The sequence below is a fragment of the Halichoerus grypus genome, chromosome 2 (assembly GCF_964656455.1).
Source record: "Halichoerus grypus chromosome 2, mHalGry1.hap1.1, whole genome shotgun sequence".
Taxonomy (NCBI): Eukaryota; Metazoa; Chordata; class Mammalia; order Carnivora; family Phocidae; genus Halichoerus; species Halichoerus grypus.
Window position 1 is genome coordinate 121,138,392 of NC_135713.1, and position 23,369 is coordinate 121,161,760.

Below are 23,369 nucleotides of genomic sequence, written 5' to 3' on the forward strand. Positions count from 1 at the left end.
TACTTTTCATCTCCATGACTTATAACTGGAAGTTTATACCTCTTAATCCCCTTCATCTATCTTACCCATTCCTCTGTATTTATGAGTCTGTTATTGTTTATTCTATCAGTATATGAATATAAGTTAAATCATATGGTATTTGTCTTTCTCTAATTTACTTCTCTTAGCATAGTATCTTCATCCATCCATGTTGTGGCAAATGGCAAGATCTCATTCTTTTTTATTTTTTTAAAGATTTTATTTATTTATTTGAAAGAGAGAATGAGAGACAGCACGAGAGGGAAGAGGGTCAGAGGGAGAAGCAGACCCCCCACTGAGCAGGGAGCCCCATGTGGGATTTGATCCCGGGACTCCAGGATCCTGACCTGAGCCGAAGGCAGTCGCTTAACCAACTGAGCCACCCAGGCGCCCTCATTCTTTTTTATATCTGAGTAATACTCCATTGTGTGTGTGTGTGTACCACATCATCTTTAACCATTCATGGGACATTTGGGTAGCTTTTATATCTTGGCTGTTGTGAATAATGCTGCAGTAAACGTAGGGGTGCATCTGTCGTTTTGAATTAGTGTTTTCATTTTCTTTGGATTAGTACCCAGTAGTGTGAAAACCACTTATTGATTGATACAGTGGGTGCTTAGTTGATTGGCAGGGAAGCGGGCGGTGGGAGGGTAGGTGCTTTGTGGTCCTAATTTGGGAAAAAAACACTAGTCACAGTGAATTAAAAATTCAGAAAGGCAGGGGTGCCTAGCTAGCTCTGTTAGTGGAGCATGAGACTCTTGATTTTGGGGTTGTGAGTTTGAGCCCCATGTTGAGTGTACAGATTACTTAAAATCCTTAAAGAAAATTGAGGGGCACGCCTGGGTGGCTCAGTTGGTTAAACGTCCAACTCCTGATCTCCGCTCAGTTCTTGATCTCAGGGTTGTGAGTTCAAGCCCTTTGTTGGGCTCCACATTAGGCAAGAGCCTCTTTAAAAAAAATTTGGAAAGGCAAAGGAACTCAAATTTAGAATCAGATAAGATGAGAGAGTTTTTATAGGAAAAGCAGACCATATTATGGTTGATTGTAGAGTAACTTTTGAAACTTACAATTTCAGGGGCGCCTGGGTGGCTCAGTCATTAGGCATCTGCCTTCGGCTCGGGTCATGATCCTGGGGTCCTGGGATCGAGCCCCGCATCGGCCTCCCTGCTCAGCGGGAAGCCTGCTTCTCCCTCTACCACTCCCCCTGCTTGTGTTCCCTCTCTCACTGTGTCTCTCACTGTCAAATAAATAAATAAAATCTTTAAAAAAAAAAAAGAAACTTATAATTTCAAAAGATAAACTTTTTTCTACTAAGGAATATTGTAGTGTTTGAATATTGATTTTTGAGTAGCAGGAACAGAATGTTTAAGTGTTTTATAAATTAGGAATATATCATATATTTCACTGAAATTTTAAAGTTTTCAGTGATGATTGTAGTCATTGTTGCCTGAAAGAACATCCACTTAAAAGGTAACAGTCATAGAGTTCTAGTCACTAGTTCAGTGGCTTTCAACCAGTTTCTTCAGCTTCCTGAGATTTTTTTTGTTCCTATTCTGAGAGAGGGAATGGTGATCTGTCCTGCTTATCTCACATAGGATGGTTGTGAGGATTCATTTGGATAGTGAACTGGAAAGTACACTAAAGATGATAGCATCAGGTCAGATATTGGAGTTCTACTTTTTTTTTTTTTAAATAAAGATTTTATTTATTTGTTTGAGACAGAAGGAGACAGCAGGAGTGGGGGTAGGGGCAGAGGGAGAGGGAGAAGCAGGCTCCCCGCTGATCCGGGAGCCTGATACGGGGATGGGGCTCCATCCTAGGACCAGGAGATCACGACCTGAGGCGAAGGCAGATGCCCAACCATCTGAGCCACCCAGGCACCCCTGGAGTCCTACTTTTGTTTAGTGTTCACCACTGAGGAAACAAAGGAGAAGTCCTATCTTTTGCTTTCAAACTTCACAATCTAGTGGGGAGGACACATACAAAAATAAGTATATTAAGTGCTTTTTTTGTTCATGTGCTAGCTTTCTTTTCTTTCTTTCTTTCTTTTTTCCCCCCAGAGCAGTTTCTATACAAGTTTGTTCAAAAGAGAAATGTCCTGATTTCAAGGGACCCAAGAACAGGTTGTAGGATTACCCATAGTACCCCTTACATGAAAAAAATAAAGTGTTATAGTTTTGTATTAATGTGCAATAAGAAGTGATAAACTAGTCTTCTTAAAACCTTGCTCATTAGTTTGTGTTAGGTGCTGGGTGTGCATGTTTTCAATGGAAAAGAGGTGAAAGGTTACTAGAATAGAGGAGTCTGGAAGAGTCAAAATTTGTCCAAATTGAGATTACATGCACACATTTAACTGTCTACAGTGTGTGTTCTCTATAATGCATATATGCTTTCTCAGGTATTTTTGGTCACCTTCTAAATTGTAGTGCTATTAAAAAAGGATCACTCACTCATTGTGCTAGTATTTAGTGTGAAGACCTAATTTAGCTGATAAGTCACTTTGACTTAATGGAAAATCATGCTACGTTAGTGGACCAGTGACGCTGGAGTGCTTGTGGGAAAAGGGAACCTATCGGGAGGCATCTTCTTCTAGCACATTCAGGCTTACCTTTTAATCAGGAGACAGGCATTTAAAGTGTTACCTTTCCAGGGCGCCTGGGTGGCTCAGTCGTTAAATGTCTGCCTTCGGCTCAGGTCATGGTCCTAGGGTCCTGGGATCAAGCCCCGTATCAGGCTCCCTGCTCAGCGGGGAGCCTGCTTCTCCCTCCCCCACTACCCCTGCTGGTGTTCCCTTTCTCACTGTGTCTCTCTTTGTCAAATAAATAAAATCTTTAAAAAAAAAAGAAAGTGTTACCTTTCCTCATGTAGATATTTTTTTTAAAATTTATTTATTTATTTGAGAGAGAGAGAGCGAATGTGCATAGGGGGAGGTACCTCGTGGTCTCCTTGGCTTTTTGAATCAGAATTGAGGCTGCTTTCCAAGTGTCAGACACTTAGCCAACTGAGCCAGGTACCATGCTCGTTTTATTTTTTAATCTACCTTTCTTCCTCTTTCCTTTCTTTTCTTTTCTTTTCTTTTCTTCTTTCGTAATCTCTACTCCCAGTGTGGGGCTCAAACTTATAACCCCGAGATCAAGAGTCACATTCTCTACTGATTGAGCCAGCCAGGTGCCCCCAGTAGTACTCATTTTAATGTTCTGGTTTCTTAAGACTTAAAACATTTAGATTAGAAAGATTTGCAGTTAGATCCACCAGTATATTTTAGCATCATCATTTACAAATTTTAAAGTTAAGCTGAGTAGCTTGAGGCTCATAATACTTTTTATTTATTTATTTGAGAGAAAGAGTGAGTGAGCGAGCACGGGGCAGGGAGGGGCAGAGGGAGAGAGAGTCTTAAGCAGACTCTTTGCCCACAGTGGAGGCCCACTCAGGGCTGGGTCTCACGATCCTCAGATCCTGAGATCACCACCTGAGCTGAAACCAGGAGTCCAACCGACTGAGCCACCCAGGTGCCCCACTTTCAGTTTTTATATATATATGAAAGTGTCTGATTCACAGCATTATTCTAGGTGTGAGAAATAACTTGTAAAGTGCTTCAGATATTTTCGTAAGTAATAGTTACTTTTCCTTCATGATTTGATTATCTTCGGTTATTGTTATTGTGGAAAGTAGATGTGGCAGCCATTTTTGATCTTTTATTTAGTTTTTAATCACTTAAGGAGATGCCCCTTCTTGTTAATCTTAACTTCGAATAGACAGTATTGTTTCTTCTTTATGTCTTTATTCAACATATATTTAAAAAACTAAATTATGTGTCAGGTATTGGGTGAGGCCTTTAGCGTTACAAAGATGAAACGACAGGGTTCCTACCTTCACGGATCCTCTCCATTGAGAGATAGACATACTTAAATTCTGTGAGATAATTGCTAAAAAGGTCATGGTATATTAGGAGCAAAGAAGAACTGTGTGCTTTGGAAAATTAGGCAAGGTTTGATAGGAAATTAGAATTGGACTCAAGTATCAATAGAAGTTTGGTGAACTGGATGGGATTGGTTAGGGTAGTGGTTGGTTATGGTGTTGAGTTACCACTTCAAGCACAGAAAATGGTATGTGTAGAGCCTGAGAGCTGTGGATTATGGACTTCAAGTAACTTAAGTATTGCTGGAGAGTAGAGTGAGGTGAAAGAGTGGCAGGAAGGGAGATTTTACTGGTAGGTAAAGTACTTGTAGGCCATGCAATGGAGTTTAGGGTTTAGTTTGTATGCTGGAGGTTCTTAAATCTTTCTATGCATTGTTATCACCTGAAGAGCTTATTAAACATGAGGTCCAGGCCATGTTCTCATGGATGCTGGATTGGGGTGGTGGCTTTGTACTCTGTATATTGAACAAACCCCTCCCCATCCCCAGACGAAGTTAGAGAAACAGTGCTTTAGGCCACTGGTCTCAGAAGTGAGGTACTGGCACTTGTTTTTTTTAAATTTTTAAATATAAGTATAGTTGACATATAATATTGTATTAGTTCCAGGTGTACAACATAGTGATTTGACATTTATATACATTAGGAAATGCTCACTGCAATAAGTACAGTTACCATCTGTCACCATACAAAGTTACCACATTATTATTGACTGTATTCCCTGTGGTGTACTTTTCATCTCTGTGACTTACTTATTTTATTACTGGAATTTTGTACCTCTTAATACCTTTCATCTATTTGCCCCTCTCCCCACTCCCCTCCCCTCTGGCAACTACCATTTTATTCTCTGTGTTTGAGTCTTTCTGGTTTTTGTTTCGTTTCTTAGATTCCACATACAAGTGAAATTGTGTGGATTTGTCTTTCTCTCTGATTTATTTCACTTAGTGTAATATCCTCTAGGTCCATACATGTTGCAAATGGCAAGATCTCATTCTTTTTTATGGCTGAGTAATATCTCATTGTCTGTATATAACATTCTTCTTTATTCATTCATTCATTGATGGATGCTTAGTTTGCTTCCATATCTTGGCTACTGTATATAATGCTGCAGTAAGCATTGGGGTGCATGTATCTTTTCAGAATAGTGTTTTCATTTTCTTTGGGTAAATACTCATAAGTGGAATTACTGGATTGTATGCTTTTCTGTATTTATTTATTTTTAAAAGATTTTATTTATTTATTGGACAGAGAGAGACACAGTGAGAGAGGGAACACAAGCAGGGGGAGTGGGAGAGGGAGAAGCAGGCTTCCCGCCGAGCAGGGAGCCCGATGCGGGGCTCGATCCCAGGACCCTGGGATCATGGCCTGAGCCAAAGGCAGGCAGACACTTAACGACTGAGCTATCCAGGCACCCCAGTATTTCTGTATTTAATTTTTTGAGGTACTTCTATACTGTTTCCCATAGCGGCTGCACAAGTTTACTTTCCCACCAACAGTGCAAGAAGGTTCCCTTTTCTCTATATACTTGCCAACACTTGTATTTCTTTTTGATACTAGCCGTTCTGACAGGTGTGAGGTGATATCTCATTGTGGTTTTGATTTACATTTCCCTGGTTAGACTGATGTTACATGTCTGTTGGCCATCAGTATGCCTTTGTTGTAAAATGTCTATTCAGGTCCCCTCCCTATTTTTTTAATCGGTTTGCTTTTTGGTGTCATGAGATGCTCACACTTTGGAAGGACAAGATGATCTATTAAAGTGTGTGTGTGTGTGTGTAGCAGTAGTAGTAAAAAATTTTTTTTTGACTTTTTAAAGATTTTATTTATTTGAGAGAGAGAGCCCGAGGGGGAGGGAGGGGAGAAATGGGGAGGGAGGAAGATAGAAAGAATCCCAGGCTGACTCTGCACTGACGGGGCTGGATCTCACAACCCTGAGATCATGACCTGAGCTGAGACCAAGAGTCTAATGCTTAACCGACTGAGCCACCCAAGGTGCCCCACAATTTGTTTTTATGTATTAAAATTATTTTTATGTATGTTTATTATGTATAATATATTAGTATATTATTTACTACTCTAGTTTAGAAATATGCATACAATGCAAAAATAAAGGGTGGATTCATAATTTTTTTCCTGATCAAAAATTTGGAGTCCGGGACTCTAGGCAGTGGAAAACAATTGAGGAATTTTGTTCAGGGGCGGATTTGGGTTAGATTTTAGTTTTGAGGAGATTAGTGAGGACAGTAGATGAGGGGACTTAGTTACAGGGGTTTCATCTCCCTCTGGCTTTATTACTTTGTTTTGATTGGAATAGCTTGAAATCATGTTTGGAGGTTATAAAATAACTGACCGTGGTCATGAAACCCTTTTGAGAGTTTTTCAAAATGAACCAGGCTGTTTACCAGTAGCTTGAATCTACAGGGACAACCAGTTTTTGCCTGAATATGTTAAATAAGAGAGGAATAATCAGTTGTTTCAAGGTAAAATGGTTTACATTTAGTGTGTTTTAGTCTTTGAAATATATGTGCTATATCTAGTATCTTAGTTTGGCAACTGTAGTCCTACAAAATAGGCTTAATTCCATTGTTCATTGTGGTTTTGTGGAATGACCATGGAGGAAGATTGTACTCGCAAGTAGTATGTTAAAGTGCACTCAGATGAACAAGTCCTCAGGCATAGGGGTAAAAATTGTCACAAGGTGTACTTCATACTCTTTTTTCTGTTTTTTTTTAAGGTAAAGAAGTTCCTAAACTTTTGAGTGTTATAGCTCTTTAATTTAAAATACTTCTAATCCTGAATTCTGTTTTATCCTATAATACTTAATGGCACAGTCAGTATGAATTTAATAATAGATTTAATTGACTTGGTGTTTTCCTTGATCAAAATAGCATCTATGGACATATCACAGGTAACTTTATGTGCTCTTGAGACATTTGTTCAGCCTGTTTGTTTGGTGTAGTGTTAAGGGTTTCAGACAAATTAATGCCTTGTCAGTTTTTCAGATCAGGAAGGAATCACTAATTTAGCATTTTGGGAACCTTCATAGAGCTATCTTTGTTCAGTTTGAATGAAGATGGTGCCTTCTGAATGAAGAGGTGCCTTTTCCTTTGCTTTGATGAAATGTTTAGAGCTTGCTAATGAAAACCTAAATATAAGGAGCAGGGGTAAATTTATTTGCCTTAAACTTTGGTTCATTGACTTAGATTCAGATAGTGTAATTGTCTACAAATGTAAATCTCTTTTCCCAAAGTTTACCATCTTTATTGAGGCCCAGCTGCCTGTTGACTTTTTCCTCATAGTAAACTAGTGATAGGGATTTGTTTTTCTTTTTGGCTTTAGCAGTTATTGAGGTAGCTCTTTTAAATTTTTCTGTGTGAATTGTATCCTATTTTATCAAAAAGCATTTAGGGCAAAAGTGAATTTTCTCATTCCTTTCTATTCATCTTGAAAGTAGAACTTTTTTTTTTTTTAAGATTTTTTTTATTGATTTGACAGAGACACAGCGAGAGAGGGAACACAAGCAGGGGGAGTGGGAGAGGGAGAAGCAGGCTTCTTGCAGAGCAGGGAGCCTGATGTGGGGCTTGATCCCAGGACCCTGGGATCATAACCTGAGCTGAAGGCAGATGCTCAACTACTGAGCCACCCAGGCGCCCCGAAAGTAGAACTTTTTCACATGAAAATGACAGTTCATCTTGGCAGATGCTGCTCTTAACCACAGATGGTTTATTTGCAAAACGATAAAACTTTATTAGTATATCACAGATCGAATCTTAATACTGTTACATTGTTTTGTTAAATTGTTGGCTTTGAAAAGACTTAATCTTCAGTCCAACTTTAATTTCTTTTTTATTGCTATATAGAAAATGTAGTAGTTTCTAAATGTGCTGGATAACATACTAGGGCGAATAGGATAGGTTCTTGAAATGTGGTTGAAAGAGATCTTTTATTTTTCTTTTTTGGATAGAGAAGTATATTTTAAAAATGACATACTCTATAATGAAAATAGTTTGGTATTAGATAACCTATTAAAGTGATGTTATGTCTTTATTTGTATGGTTTCTTTTTAATTTTTTCAGTTTTTTTGAAGTATAATTTACATGCAGTAATAATTTATATACAATAACGTTCACCAATTAAATGTCCAGTTCAGTAAGTTTGACATGTGTGTTAAGCATGAAACCACTACCATATTCATGACAGAACATTTCTATCACCCCAGAAAGTTCTCAATGCTTTTTGGTTTTCTTGTCAGTGAAATGGATATAGTGAAAGTATCTGCATCCATAGAATTGTTGTAAGGATAAATGAATTCATACATTTAAAGCCCTTAAGGGGTACTGGGTGGCTCAGTCGGTTAAGCGTCTGTCTTCAGCTCAGGTCATGACATCAGGGTCCTGAGATCGAGGCCCACATCTGGCTCTTTGCTCTGTGGGAAGTCTGCTTCTCCCTCTCCCTCTGCGCTGTCTCTCACTCTGTCTCAAATATATAAATAAAATCTTTAAGAAAAATAATAAAGCCCTTAAAATAGTTCCTGGCATATTTTTTTTTTTTTTTAAGATTTTATTTATTTGAGAGAGAGCACAAGACGGGGGAGGGTCAGAGGGAGAAACACACTCCCCACTGAGCAGGGAGCCCGATGTGGGACTCGATCCAGGATCATGACCTGAGCCAAAGGCAGTCGCTTAACCGACTGAGCCACCCAAGCGCCCGGTTCCTGGCATATTGTGAGAGCTCAGTTATTTGTCCATTGTATTGATGTTGGTGTTCTCTACCTTTTTTAAAAAGCTCCTCTCTACAAATTTTATTAGGTATTTAAAACTTAAAAGATTCTGTACTAAGCCATCAAAAAACCTGAAATCTTGCCATTTGCAATGATATGGATGGAACTAGAGGGTATATTATCCTAAGTGAAATAAGTCAATCAGAGAAAGACAATTATCATATGATCTCACTGATATGTGGAATTTAAGAAACAAGGCAGAGGATCATAGGGAAGAGAGGAAAAAATGAAACAAGATGAAATCAGAGAGGGAGACAAACCATAAGAGACTCTTAATCTTAGGAAACAAACAGGGTTGCTGGAGGGGAGCTGGGTGGGGGGATGGGGTAACTGGGTGATGGACATTAGGGAGGGTATGTGTTGTAATGAGCACTGGATATTACATATAAGACTGATGAATCACAGACCTGTACCCCTGAAACAAGTAATACATTATATGTTAATTAAAAAAAAGATTCTGTGCTATTAAATGTGTATGTTGCTATCATATATATGTATATATAAGTGGAACTGAATGGAATGCAGAAATACCTTGATCTTCAGCAGAACTCAAGTTGATAGCCTGGTAGATGAAGGTACACTTTCCTGAATGTACTTATCACCCACCGTTATTGAAAATTGGTATTTAATTGCCTTTTTTTTTAAATCACTCTTGTCTCATGATGTAAAATTCAAAATGATTTCTTATTTGTTGTCAGTACCACTATAGGAGGCAACAGTCATTTGTATATAAAATGATTTTACTGTTTTAGGGGTGCCTGGCTGGCTCAGTCAGTAGAGCATGCAACTCTTGATCTTGGGGTTGTGAATTTGAGTCCCATGTTGGGGGGGGCAGTATTGTACTTAAAAAAAATCTTAAAATGATTTTGCTGTTCTGATTTATAATAAAATCATGCTTTTGGAAATCGTTGGTTATTTTGAAAGTCTGAACATTGTATTCTCTTGTGTCAAGCCTTTTATTGATTAACTGCTTTCTTTGCTTTTATTGATTCTAAGACATTTCATCAGATCTCTTTGGGACATTTTTCTATGGTACCTGATACTATTTTCTTTGAGAATTAGATTTTGTAGTTTAGATGTCACATGAATTTTCTGTAGTAATGAAATTACTACAAACAGGATAACTCTAAAACAATAGAAATTTTTTCCTCACAGATCTAGAGAGGCCAGAAAGCTAAAATCAAGGTGTGGGCAGGGCCATATTCCCTCCAGGGGTTTTGGGGAGGAATCTTCCTTTGCCTCCTCCAGCTATGTGTTCTATCTTCTCCTTATTAGAACACCAGTCACTGGATTTAGGACTCACCCAAAAACCAGGATGATTTTTTTTTTTTTTTGGAAGATTTTATTTGAGAGAGAGAGCCAGAGAGAGAGCACAAGCAGGGGGAGCATCAGAGGGAGAGGGAGAAGCAGGCTCCCCATTGAGCAGGGAGCGCAACATGGGGCTCGATACCAGGGCCCTGGGCAGAGGCCTAACCAACCAAGCCACCCAGGTGCCCTCAGGATGATTTCGTCTTGAGATCCTTAACTAATTGCATATGCAAAGACCCTATTTCCAAGTAAGTTCACATTTTGAATTCCTGGGTGAACATGAGTTTTTTGGGGAACACTGTTGGACCCACTACAGATAGAAAGGGAATATTTACACGATTTAAGCTCTGACAAGGAGTGGGGAACAGGATTAAATAATGTCAAAACTACTTTGCATTTTGCAGGAATGTTATTTTGGGCCACTCTCCAGTCTAAATGCTTTTGCACTGTGCTGATTCCTGGTTTCATTAACAAGGCACAGAAACACTGAGTACCCATTTTAGTGAACATAGAACTTGCCTCTGACAAAACTCTTCTAATGAGTGTTCATTTATTGTACATCAAGCAAATCCCCTTTTTCTTTATGTCATGAAGGTATCAACCTGACTTTTACTATAAGTTCATTAAACATTTTATCCCTGGAGTTAACCTCTCTAAAAGATCTGTAACTTAACTTTGAAGTTGTGTTTCAGATGAATAGGCTACATGTTTTAACAGGCATTTCAGGATGTTTGGGAAGTAATCATCTACCGAAGATTTGTTGTGGGAATGTGGTTTTCCTTCCCCTCCATTTTTCATGTTCCTCCTGGAGGTATATGTTACTAATAAGACATTTTTGAAAACCACACTGAATGATAATACTCTTCTGCTTACCTGGACTCTCTTGAGCAGAGTGCTGTAGCACAGTTTCCTGAGCTTATTAAAAGGTTTTTAAAGTAGATTACTGGAATTCACAGGGGGTGATGAAATAATAGTTCACAGATGAGACCAAATATTAAACGCATTGTCAAGCAGGTCTCCTCTCTCCCCAGCCTGTTTGCTGGTCTTTTAACGTTTAATACAAGGAGGAAAGAAAACTGGTTCTCTACTACCTTCATGTATTACCTCAGTTAAACAGCTGTATAGTTATTACTCTTATATAAAGGAAACCTGAGATTAGAGACATGAAGACATGGGAGTTGTTCAGGGTCACATGTATAGGATGGTGGAGTTAATATTTGAATGTTAGCTTTTCTGGTTCTGTTAAGTGCTTTTTTCCAACATGTGCTATTGTCTCTCCAAACCAGAAAGCTCAGACAACTGCATTCTTGCTAAAAAAATATTTGCTGTATACAAAGAAAAGAATAAAGTACGTAAGTGCTTTTCCAAGCTTAAAATTATGTCTTCATTTCTTTGATGTGAAAATGTTTCTGTGTTTTGTTCTAAGTATATGAGGACCCAGTGCAGGTGGGCGGGGTGTGTGTGTGTTCAAATGAAGGATCCATTGAAGAAAATGGATTATTTGAGTGGTGTAATCTCTGAAGATCTGTACTGTTAAAGATTCTCCTTTGTAATGCTTTATTTGTTTTTACCAGAAAGATTCTTGTCCAGGTTGGCCATCATAATTTGAAACCTTGTGCAAGATTTTGCCTCTAACTAGGTCACAGGCAAATTTTCAGGCAGAAGAATGGTTTTCAGTATAGTTACCCTCCTAAATGGACTTCACTGCTTATTCTAGTTGCTTCTTTTTTTTTTTTTTTTTAAAGATTTTATTTATTTATTTGAGACAGAGAGAATGAGACAGAGAGAGCACATGAGAGGGGGGAGGGTCAGAGGGAGAAGCAGACTCCCTGCCAAGCAGGGAGCCCGATGCGGGACTCGATCCAGGGACTCCAGGATCATGACCTGAGCCGAAGGCAGTCGCTTAACCAACTGAGCCACCCAGGCGCCCTCTAGTTGCTTCTCATAGTATGAGATGGTTTAGGAAATGAAAAGGATTGTTTTTTTTCTTCTAGATTAACTGCTGAAGTACTGATCGAGTTCTGCGTTTCTTCAATGAGGAACTACAGGCTGATCTTCTGCCATAATCTCAAACAGCCATAAATGACAAAAGGATGCTTGCTCAGTGAGGGTAGCTGGTGCAGAAGCCATTTTTTAAACTTAGGTGTTTAAGTACTCAAAGGTAAGTTTTCAAAATGGTAACTCCCATGCTGTATAAATCCACAGGAATTTTGGAATTTATCTCCTGTTGCTGCTATTTGATTTTTAACTTGAGGTTTTGTAGTTATTAGCTGGCACCAGATATGTTGAAGAATGGATTTTGCTTGTCTAAATTGTATAAATTTATGGCATTTTTGCTTCCCCTGAGTTGATTTCTGTTGTTTCTGTAAGTTGAGTGGATTGTTTCCCAGTCACATTGCGACACTCTTGATCAACTGGGGTACAGCTATTATGTAACTTATATAGAAGTTATTTTTGCAAACTTTAGAATATTGAGTAGATTTATTGTTTTACTCTGTTCTCTCTTGTAGTGAGAAAGGAATTGTTTCTCTGGTGTGGTGAAAAAAAGCCCAGTTGGTGTCATTTCGTTCATTAACAACTTTTTTTCAAAAAAAAGTTTTTCTTTTGAAAATACTAATTTCCCACATAAAGTAATAAGTATTTTAGGAAACAAATTTTTCTTGGGAATACTTGTTCTCTGATACTTAAGATATTTGAAACACTGTTTTCTCTCACTGCTTTACTGATCACTATTCCTACAAAATTAAGACAAATAACTTATTTCTTCTGAGCGAGACTGGCTGTGGAAATTTTTCTTTGCAATAATTAATGAAACAGCAGGATTGATGAACATTCCCATTTGAAAGTTGATGTCTAGAACTGAAAAATTCCTTCATTTATAAAAACATTTTGGCTGCTCTGTCATGTAGAAATAAGAGCTGGTTGATCTTGTTCTTACTAGCCCATCATTGATAAAAAGTGATTATTAGCCCAGTACTTTATAAAAAGTGATTCTCTCCTGTTTTGGGTGCTTATAAATCAAGAGGTTAGATGTGCTTCATATATAGCACAGTCCAGAAATGATTGGGTTTGGCTTTTTACCTGTGTCATTAAGCTTGGTCAGTAAAGGTCCTCTTGGAGCCATATTTGCCCCTTAATTTGTCTTTGGGACATTAATGTCCTTTGTTAAGTTTAATGATGAATTTGCCATTGTTTGATAAATGCACAAACTAGTAGAGAAAATGGATGATTGTATTGAGCTTTATTTATAGAATACATTGTGAGCCTGAAAACTGGAACATACGTAATGATAAAAAAAAAAAAAACATTCAGGTGTAAAGCATTTTTTGTAATGTATTTAATCATATTGTCACCTGTTGATTATTAGTCTTTTTTTTGTTTTTGTTTTTGTTTTTGTTTTTGTCTTTCATTTGGCAGAAAAGACAGCTTTGATTTCTGGCTGCAAAAAAGATATGAGGAAGAGCTCCTCCCCTTCCTTGAGTAACTGCAACTCCGTTCTTGCTAACAAAATATTTGGAATTCCACTTGATGAGCTGCAGCAGGGAGGACATCCAGACAATGAGGTTCCGTTCATAGTCCGCCACGTTGTGGACTATATTGAGGAACATGGTATACATTTCCTTACCTTGAGGGCTAGCCTTTGTTTTAATAAACACAACTTATCCCTTTTGACCTTGGATTTTTTTCCTTTTTTTTTTTTTCCAGTGTGGAAAGTCCAAAATATAGTAAGGAAAAATGATAGAAATTTCTTATGTAAAGTCATATACTTAGAAATGCCCAGCATATAGCATTTTTTAGTGGGGTGGTAATAGGAATATTTTTAATGGAGGTGGGGTGGATAAAATAGATTATCCCTCAGGACAGAGATAGTATGTTTCTAAATGTGTGATTTGAAGGTGTTTAGCCCAGTAAGGAGAGCCAAGAAGGGCTTTTCAAAAGTGAGTATTTTAAGTTGATTGGAAAATGAGTATATACGGCCAAGTAGTCTAAGTTGAAGCTTATTTAATTTTTACTTTGAACTAATATAGGAGGTCTGGAGCAACAAGGACTTTTTCAAGTCAATGGAAATGCTGAGACAGTGGAGTGGCTTCGGCAGAGATACGACAGTGGAGAAGAGGTGGACTTGGTTAAGGAAGCAGATGTACCCTCAGCTATTAGTCTTCTTAGGTTTTTCCTTCAAGAACTTCCTGAACCTGTTATCCCTGGCAGTTTGCATATTCACTTGATGCAGCTTTCTCAAGGTAGTATAATTTAATTCTTACCAATCAGTCATTTACCATTAATTTCAAAGTCTTTTTATCTTGTAGACATTTTGACATGTAAACAGTAATTGTTGTAGTTCTGAGATTCATTTCTCATGTTCCCATTTGGGGACGTATGCTTTTTGGGTCTCTATGGTCTAGTCAAGGGAATGGCAACTTCTTAGATCCCTGTAGTCCTGTTTACTTTTATGATTGGTCTTAGGAAGCCTAAGCTACAGGGTGAGGAGGAGGAGGAGGAGGCAAAGGCAGGAGACAAGAACAAGGAATAGGAGGGTTGGGAAAGAAGAGAAATACATATAAAGTGGTATGTGTGGCATAATATCCAGTAATAGTGCTGTTCCTTAGTGGTGATGTTGCTATTAGATATTATTTATCCCTGGTTTGATAGAATGTCCTAGCAAAAACCAGAAGACAGCTTTGATTCCAGGTTCAGAATATACTTGGAGCTTGTTCTTGGATTCCTGCCTGAAGGAAATAAAATATCAATTTGGACATCAGACTTTAAGCCAAATAAAGAAAAAAAAGGCTGATTTGTATTTGTTGGGTTAGGTTTTCAGTGGTGTGGGTTAAATCTTCTTTGTTCAATCATAGTTGTTGACTAGCATTGGTCAGTGCATTCTGACTTCTTATAGTTGGCAGTGCTTTGGAAATACAGGTACAGTCATGCAAGAGACAGTATGATGAGAATTAAAAAAAAAATAAATTAGAGAATTTGGGCCGATGAGTAATAGATGAGGAAAACATCCTTCAGCAATTGGGGGGTTGAGTTTCTTCTTCTCCAACTCTTCTCTTCCACTTAATAAGTGAAATGTGAAGCTCTGAGGCATTTGGCCTCTGGTAGAGGAAGTGAAGAGATTTTGAATTGTTAATAGTAAAAAGGTGATGTGGGTGGGGTAATGTGAACCTGGCAAAATATCTGAGCTTTGCTTTTACTTCATTAAAAAAAACCTGTCATTATGTTTTATAGATTATAATAATGAAGATGAATTTGGAAGAAAGTTGAGGTTCCTTTTACAGCAGCTTCCACCTGTTAATTACAGTTTGTTAAAGTTTCTGTGTAGATTTTTAGCCAATGTAGCATCACATCATGAAGAAATTTGGTCTGCAAACTCTTTGGCTGCTGTCTTTGGTCCAGATGTCTTCCAGTAAGTTTTTCCACAAATTTTTATGTAATCAAAAAAAATTGAATTTGTGAAATAGAGTTATTATACTATCTGCCAAGGATCATAGGTTGCTTGGTGAACCATTATTTTTTATAGTAGATCTGATTAATCCTCCCAGCATTTCTGTGAAGAGGGTACAAATTAGGTAGGCTTTACAGATGGGAAAACTGAGGCACAGAATGATGACATAAATTGCTCAGGTTTATTGAGTGACTCATTGGTTGTCTTCTAATTTTACCTGTATTTGATTTAAGGACTCTCAATTCAGTTTAGACTTTTATTCTTAGCATTTACACAGATGTGGAAGATCTGAAAGAGCAAGAAATAGTGAGCAGGATAATGGCTGGACTTCTGGAAAATTACTATGAGTTTTTTGAGAATGAAGAGGAAGATTTCTCATCTAATGATTTGAGTTCAATTACCGAACAGGTGAGAATATTTTAAATACTCTACTTGGAGGGAGAATTTTTAAAGAATATGCTCTTTCGGGCTTGGCACAAACTCAGGTGGAACTTTTAAGTGCTAAACAAAGGAGTTCTCTTGGTTATTATATGTAATCATGGGTGACACATCCATGTAATGTATGAATGGTATTTTTTTCTGAATAAGTTGTTCTCAATTTGAGTAATAAGGCAAGGGTATTGAAGGCAGAGTATATGTTAGATATTTTGTGGGGTTTGCATGTTTTCTTTCTAATTTAAGCATTGTTTATTTTGTAAGAATAGGGTGGTGTTTTTTGTTTTTTGTTTTTTTTGCTTTTGCAAAGAAACTTAGCATATAAGAATGTAGGCAAAGGGTGAGAAATAGAAGGTGGAGGGATAGATTCAATACAAAGTTCACACAAACTTTAAAAAATAGGAAGTTTTTCTTGATGAAAGTCACAAGTCAGTAGACTGGTGCAGTCATTGTACTGGGAAGCATCACGGTAGTTTTTTAACTTTTGTGACTTTGGAAAATTAACATCCAATTTCTGGCTACATTATATTTTGTTGTTCTATGCCTTGATGGTTGAGATAGTACAAGAACCTGGTACTTTCTCCTTCATGAAATGAGAATATTGATGCACAGTAATTTATTGTAAAGCCACATTAATTCAGACTTTTCATGTTTAGAATTTATAATTTAGGTCTATGTGGAGGTTTTTCTTTTGCACTGAAGTGAAATAATTTGTCCAACAAACTTTTATTAGTTTAAAACCTATGAAGTTACTTATATTTTGGGCATGGGGTGTGGTTGCTACTTTTTTAATGAGTAAATCATTCACCTGATTAAAAAAAAAAAATATTCAGTAAAATTTCTTGCTTTTACCCATATCTGCTCCTTTGCCCCCATGTTGGTTTTCTCTGTTTGTTCCAGAGTTTTGTTATGCAAACGTAAGTAAATATTTGCTTAGTTTTTTAACAGGAAAGTAGCATACTGCACACACTGTTTTGCAACATGGGTTTTTTTTTTTTAAGTCAGTTAATAGTGTATTGGGAAGTCTTTTCTTACTGGAATATAGAGAGCATATTCTTTTGTTTCCACTGCATAGATCTCTATTGTATGGATGCAACATTATGATTTATTTGATTTATTGTACTGATCTCCACTTGAAAAGGTGATAGTATACCCCATTTTTTCAGAAGAGTCCTGGTTTATATCTCCTTCTCATGTAATTATTAGTAGTTCTTCTTTTCACTCTCGTGTGTATCCAGGTTTTGATGATTAATTATATGGTAATTATTTATTGATGCACATTGGATGGCTTCTCTTCATTTGTTTTTAGATTAGGAGGCAGCAACTACTAAAAGTAGTTTATCATACAGATTTTCATTAGTTCTTACAGGTCTTGGTTCTGATAATGTGAATTTAGGAGTTTTATTTTCTGGGTAGCCCATCTTTTTTTTTTAAGAGTTTCTGTACTGTTGTGAACTTCAATGGATAAGTCTTTTTAATATTTGGAGTTGAGACCTTCCTTAGTTTTCCATGTTTTCTTTATGTAAGCATTCATATCATTGTCTGATTTTCCCTCCTTCTTTCCCTTTTTCCCTTTTTCCTTCCTTTCCTCCCCCCACTTTCTTTTCAAGTGCCAGGAACTTTAAGGAAACTGTAACATGCAGTTTGTGATGTGTAAACTGAGGATGAAAACAGTGTGCATATGTATACATTTGTGAAGTAAACCAAGTGGGTGGGTAGAATGTGTAGCCAGAATCAGTGATCCATGGAACTTTTCGCATATTTTTTGAACTTCTAACTATCATATACAGTTCCTGACTTAAAAACTTAGTTAGAATAAAGAATTGACACATCTCTTCAAAATTATTCTTGCTTTAAAGAAAATGACAAGGACGCCTGGGTGGCTCAGTTGGTTAAGCGACTGCCTTTGGCTCAGGTCATGATCCTGGAGTCCCAGGATCGAGTCCTGCATCGGGCTCCCTGCTCAGCAGGGAGTCTCCTTCCCCCTCTGACCCTCCCCCCTCTCACGCTCTCTCTATCTCATTCTCTCTCTCAAATAAATAAATAAAATCTTAAAAAAACTTAAAAAAAAATAAAGAAGATGACAAGAAGAGGGCAAGGAGGTAGATATTCCTTAAATCATTAATGTCTCTTGATGCCTGCAAGAAATCCCATCTTTGGGGACTTGTGTGCCACTTCTTTTCTTTAAATTAAGTTTTAGTTGAGGGGTGCCTGGCTGGCTCATTTAGTAGAGCATGCGAGTCTTGATCTTAGGGTTGTAAGCTCAAGCCCTAAGTTGGGTGTAGAGGTTATTTAAAAAAAAAAAAAAAATCTTAAATTATGTTTTAGTTTAGTGATTTCTTTAGTTAAAATTAATGGCTGCTCAAAATGAAATAATATGCATACGTGTGTTACTCATTTTCTACATTTCTAAGATGATTTGACTTGTAAGAAAATGATGATGCCAGTTTGCCCTAATATTTATATCTTGATGACTGAAGTCTTCAGGGTATGCCTTGACTATGTTTTATGTTGTGGTGTAATTCTCTGATATTTCTGCTACCTTCAGCTTCCTTACGTACAGTGGAATAACTCACATGTAATGCATTTGTATTTTTATATTTCTTTAAACACTAGAAAATGTTAAGAAAACTTAACATATGTTGTGCTTTACATTAAATAGAATAGTGGTTAATTAATACCAGGACATAATGTTGAATTCTATAGATTTGCCTGTGGATAGAAAAGAGGATGTTAGGGGTGCCTGGGTGCCTCAGTCAGTTGAGTGTCCAATTCTTGATTTCGGCTCAGGTCTTGATCTCAGTGTCATGAGATTGAACCCCATGTTGGGCTCCGTGTTCATTGCAGCCCTTTCTCTCTGCTCCTCCCCCTGCTCTCACCCCCCCTCTCTCAAATAAATAAACAAAATCTTTAAAAAAGAAAAGAGGATGTTAGCATATTGAGTAGAATATACTCAATAAATGGAGTAGTGCTGTGAGTTGTAGGAGACAGGGATGTATATTTCATTATTTTGGCCCATATTGCTAATTACCTGAATCTGGTTTCTTATCTATTTTAATCACATTTCTGAACTATAGGTTACAATAGTAGAACAGATATCTGAAAGCTTGCTTTCTTTGAAGCAGATGTAATAACTTCAATTTGACTTGTGAGGCTGAAGTGATAATTTATTGAGTTGAAAGTAAAATTTCCTCAAACTTAGCACATTTTGGTTGTATTTTCAAATTGGCCTAATTTAAATACTGCTAATTTCTTATCCCCATATTTAAAGATATGGGTAGACCTGGTCCATCTTTGCAGTGCTTTGATTATTTTTCTTCTGATTGTGATATTTGAAGGAAGCAAAGTTAATCTCGTGCTCTCTTCTCTTGGAGTTTCATCCCATTAATGCAAGTATTTGGCTGCTAGACCTTTTCAAGGTGGTAGATATTTCTATTAATAGTGTGAGAGAGATGACTGGCGATGATGACTAGGGAATGTTTGAGAAATGACCCAGAGTTGGTGGACAGGTTCTTTGTATGGGATCCCTACATGAATGCAAATTCAGTAGAGTGGTTTGAAGATGTAGGTGATAATTATGTTTCTTTATACATTTGAGAAGGCAGGTAGCAGCGTTCTCCACAAGCTGGAGTCTGGAGAGCAGGCATTTCACGAGGCCCTAGAGAAGGGAATTACAGCAGTCAAAGAAAGAAGAGATGTAAGTATGGATGAGGGTTTTCCATAAGTGGAGTGAGTGATTTTCCATGAATGGAGTTGAGGCAGTTGCATATATAGGGCAGGTTCAGAATAACTTAGGAACAGATATAGCATTGATAAGCAGAAGGTCAGGTTGACAAGGAGAGGATTAAGAACTTTTGAAGTGTGGGGTGAGAGATGGCATTTTTAAGTTTTTAATACTTACTCTTACCCAAACTAATTTAGTCATTTCTTACTGCAGGAAGTTATATTGGGAGGCCTGGGAGATGGGATGGGGGCAAAGAAAATCCTATTAGGCTACTTTTCATGTCCTATCTTACTGGATGATTATTGGTGAAAATACTGGACAATGTCAATTAGTTTACATAAAGCTTATTGAATTGAATATAATATACTCAGTGTAATTGAGTATAAGGTATTTGTAGTTCCTAAGAGCTATTGACTGTAGGCACAAACTAGTTTTTAAAACATGCTGTAGCATGTTAAAAATAGCAGTACTCTGTACTAGAAATTTGTGGAGTGAATAAATATTTATTCTCAGTTTAAATGACCATCTTAAAAAAAAATTTTTTTTTTAATATTCTACTGTGGTGCCCAAACCTTTATTGATCAGCCACAGTAATTCCCATTTAATATCTCTGAAAACAATATCTTCTTGCCGTTATTTTTTCTTGCTTGAGTTACCAGGTGGATGTTAAGTATATTCTTGAATTTCATTAATTTATTAAATACATACAAGGAAAATGAGGGTTATTTTCCATTTGATTCAGTTTAAAAACTGATTTACCATATGAAATTTTTACCTTTGTGTATAAATCTTACCTTTCAGTTAATCATTTAATGATTTTTAGTATTTTCATCATTGTTCAACATGATAGGGGATAGACGAGGGTTAGCATTTAGAAGCACAACAAATTCAGCTGAATCTGCTGCATATGGTTTATATATATGAAGTAAGTGGTTCACAAATTGAGGTCTTTAAGTATTATTGTTAATAATGAATTTTTAGTAACCCAGATAACTAGTGACCTTGATACACCAGTGGTTGAGAGCTCCTGCTTTAGTTTGGGTGGCAAATACTGTCTGGTTTTCTAAAAAAAAAAAAAAAAAAAAGTGATGTTACATGTAGAAACTAGGCTCTGTGCTATATAGAAATAACAATTCCAGTTATAATGATAGCTATTTATTGCTTAGTATGTGTAGACACTTTAGAAGAGTTTGCATATATTATTTAATCCTTTCAACTAGCCTTATGAGGTAGGCAGTATGTACAGCATCTCCATTTTATTCATAGGCCTGGAGAAGTTAAGTAAGTTGAGGTGTGGTAAAGGGCACAGTAGGAATGTGAACATATATCTTTCTGCCTTCAGAGTCTGGCTTTTAAGTACTTACTGTATTACACTTGAAAGCAGGCAGTCTGTACTTGCTGATTATGAGTGTGGTAGAATGCCACAGACAAATTACCTATCTTCTGGTTAAAGTTTACTTTCTGAGGGTATTCTAGCAACTATGTTTGACTGTCTGGAAAGAGCACCACTCTTACACATAGTGGTAAATTTACTTTAGGTATTTCCAATGCATTTGGCTAGAATGGATAAAGGTATACTTTTACTGCTCAGTGTTTTTAATGACTTAATATTAAATTATAAAAGATGTTAAGACAATTTATGGCTAGTTTCTTCTTTGGGGTAGCTTGAAAAGTTATTTCTCATTTGGAAATATTTTGTTGGTTTTCCTTCTCTGATATTATTCATTGTCTTTTTATTAGAGTGATTGTTCACTTATGTAGCCAGCTTGATAATGGAAGACATTTTATAGCCCCTGCCAGAAAGAGAATTATAGCCTTGAGTTGTGCTACTGACCAAAGCAATGAGTTCCCCCTTGTAAGGTCCAGTCTCTTCATGAAAAACTCCATCTGAATCATTTAGAAGTTAGCTGACATTTTCTAAAACATAGTTAACACCTTAAGGCAAAATTTCTCTGCCCTTTTCCAGCGCTTATCCTATATTAAAATCACTTGTTAAATGCACCTGGAAATTGGAGAGGTCAGTTATAAGTCTTTATAACTATCAGTTTGTAAAACTGATTGGTTAAGAAATGAAGATTTTTTAATGTTAACTAACTACAGTGTGCAGGCTTTTCGTTGTTTACATTCTTACTCATATTCTTAGTGATATACTAAGGTAATCATCGCTTTGTGCTTTAAAATGTTAAGTTTGGTTTCGTTTTCTTCTAATATGGGAGAGTTGGCAATTATTTATTCCATTAGGAAAATTGGTCCTAGGAAATGAAGTAAAAAATGAGTTGTTTGTGTTAAAATTTTCTTAGAATAGTGTATCTTAGATAATGTCAATTAACCGTTGTATTAAATTTTGATTTTCAATTTTCTCTTATTTATATAGGTTAATGAACTTTCTGAGGAAGAAGAGGAAGATGAAAAGCTGGAACATATAGAAGAACTTCCAGAAGAGGGTGCAGAAAAATCAAGTGACATGGCAGAGGTGGTACAATTAAGGATGACTGAAAACATCCTGGAACCAAATAGTGTTACAGCGTCAGCAAGGTGGTATTTCAGTTGAAAGAACCTTAGCTTTTGAACATTTTATTCTAGATGTAGATACACTGAAACACTAAATCATGCAAATTGTAACAATGTGTGAAAGATTGATTTGTGTATGGGGGCTCCTGGGTGGCTCAGTCAGTTAAGCGTCTGCCTTTGGCTCAGGTCATGATCCCAGGGTCCTGGGATGGAGCCCCACATCGGGCTCCCTGCTCGGTGGGGAGTCTGCTTCTCCCTCTGCCCCTTCCCCTGCTTGTGTGAGAGAAAGAGTGAGAGAGAGAGAGAAAGAGAGAGCACATGAGCAGGGGGAGAGGGAGAAGCAGGCTACCCACCAAGCAGGGAGCCGGATGTGGGACTCGATCCCAGGACCCTGGGATCATGACCTGAGCCGAAGGCAGACGCTTAACCGACTGAGCCATCCAGGCGCCCCTTGTTTTTTTCTTTTATTAACCTAACAGTTTTTTGATTGAAAAATTCCTCCTCCTTTATTAGTTTTAGGTCAGCAGTTCTCAAACTTTCTGATCTTATAACCCCCTTACACACTTAAAAATTATTTAGGACCCAAAGAACTTTTGTTTCTGTGGATTATAACTATTGGCATTTACTATATTAGGAATTAAAACTGAGAAATTTATATTTTTAAAGTAGCAATAAACCCATTACATGTTAATGTAAAATTTTTATTTTTTTATTTTTTTTAAAGATTTTATTTATTCATTTGAGAGAGAGAGCACAAGTAGGTGTAGAAGCAGAGGGAGTGGGAGAAGCTGACTCCCCGCTGAGCCGGGAGCAGGACATGGGGCTCGATCCTAGGACCTCGAGATCACGAGGCAGTGCCGAAGGCAGACGCTTAACCATCTGAGGCACCTGGGGGCCCTGTTAATGTAAAATTTTTAAATGTAACTCTGTTTTCCAAAATCTCCAAAAAACTTTTTAGTGAAAAATTTTTTAGTGGCTTGTTTTATATTTTTACGGTAGAAATGTCTTTAATGTCTGGCTTAGTAGAAGACAGCTGAATTCTTGCATTTTCCTCTGTATTGCGTTCCTTGCTTTATGTTATTTTGGTTAAAGTATGTGAAGAAAATTTGCCATCACACCAGTAGGTAGTTGGAAATAGAACATTTATAGGCTTTCCAGATAATTGTGTCCATTCTTCTTTGATAATAGGCCAAAACATAGTAAGTAGCAGCTTCTTCAAAGTTATTTGTATT

The 23,369-nt window shown here is 37.1% G+C and overlaps 1 protein-coding gene across 7 annotated transcripts in view; it reads left to right on the forward strand.

Annotated features, from left to right (window-relative positions):
* FAM13B (family with sequence similarity 13 member B) overlaps positions 1–23,369 on the forward strand; it is a 144,636-nt gene that overhangs the window by 69,862 nt on the left and 51,405 nt on the right. For 4 of the 7 annotated variants that reach the window (XM_036083623.2, XM_036083619.2, XM_036083646.2 and 1 more), the window contains exons 2-8: positions 12,016–12,182; positions 13,439–13,630; positions 14,050–14,262; positions 15,251–15,428; positions 15,734–15,875; positions 19,504–19,599; positions 22,001–22,161. In XM_036083623.2, coding sequence (XP_035939516.1) covers positions 13,474–13,630; positions 14,050–14,262; positions 15,251–15,428; positions 15,734–15,875; positions 19,504–19,599; positions 22,001–22,161 — 947 coding nt within the window. In that variant the 5' untranslated portion in view covers positions 12,016–12,182; positions 13,439–13,473. The remainder of the gene's footprint in view (positions 1–12,015; positions 12,183–13,438; positions 13,631–14,049; positions 14,263–15,250; positions 15,429–15,733; positions 15,876–19,503; positions 19,600–22,000; positions 22,162–23,369) is intronic. The other 3 variants (XM_036083656.2, XM_036083672.2, XM_036083682.2) reach the window with 2 other exon arrangements.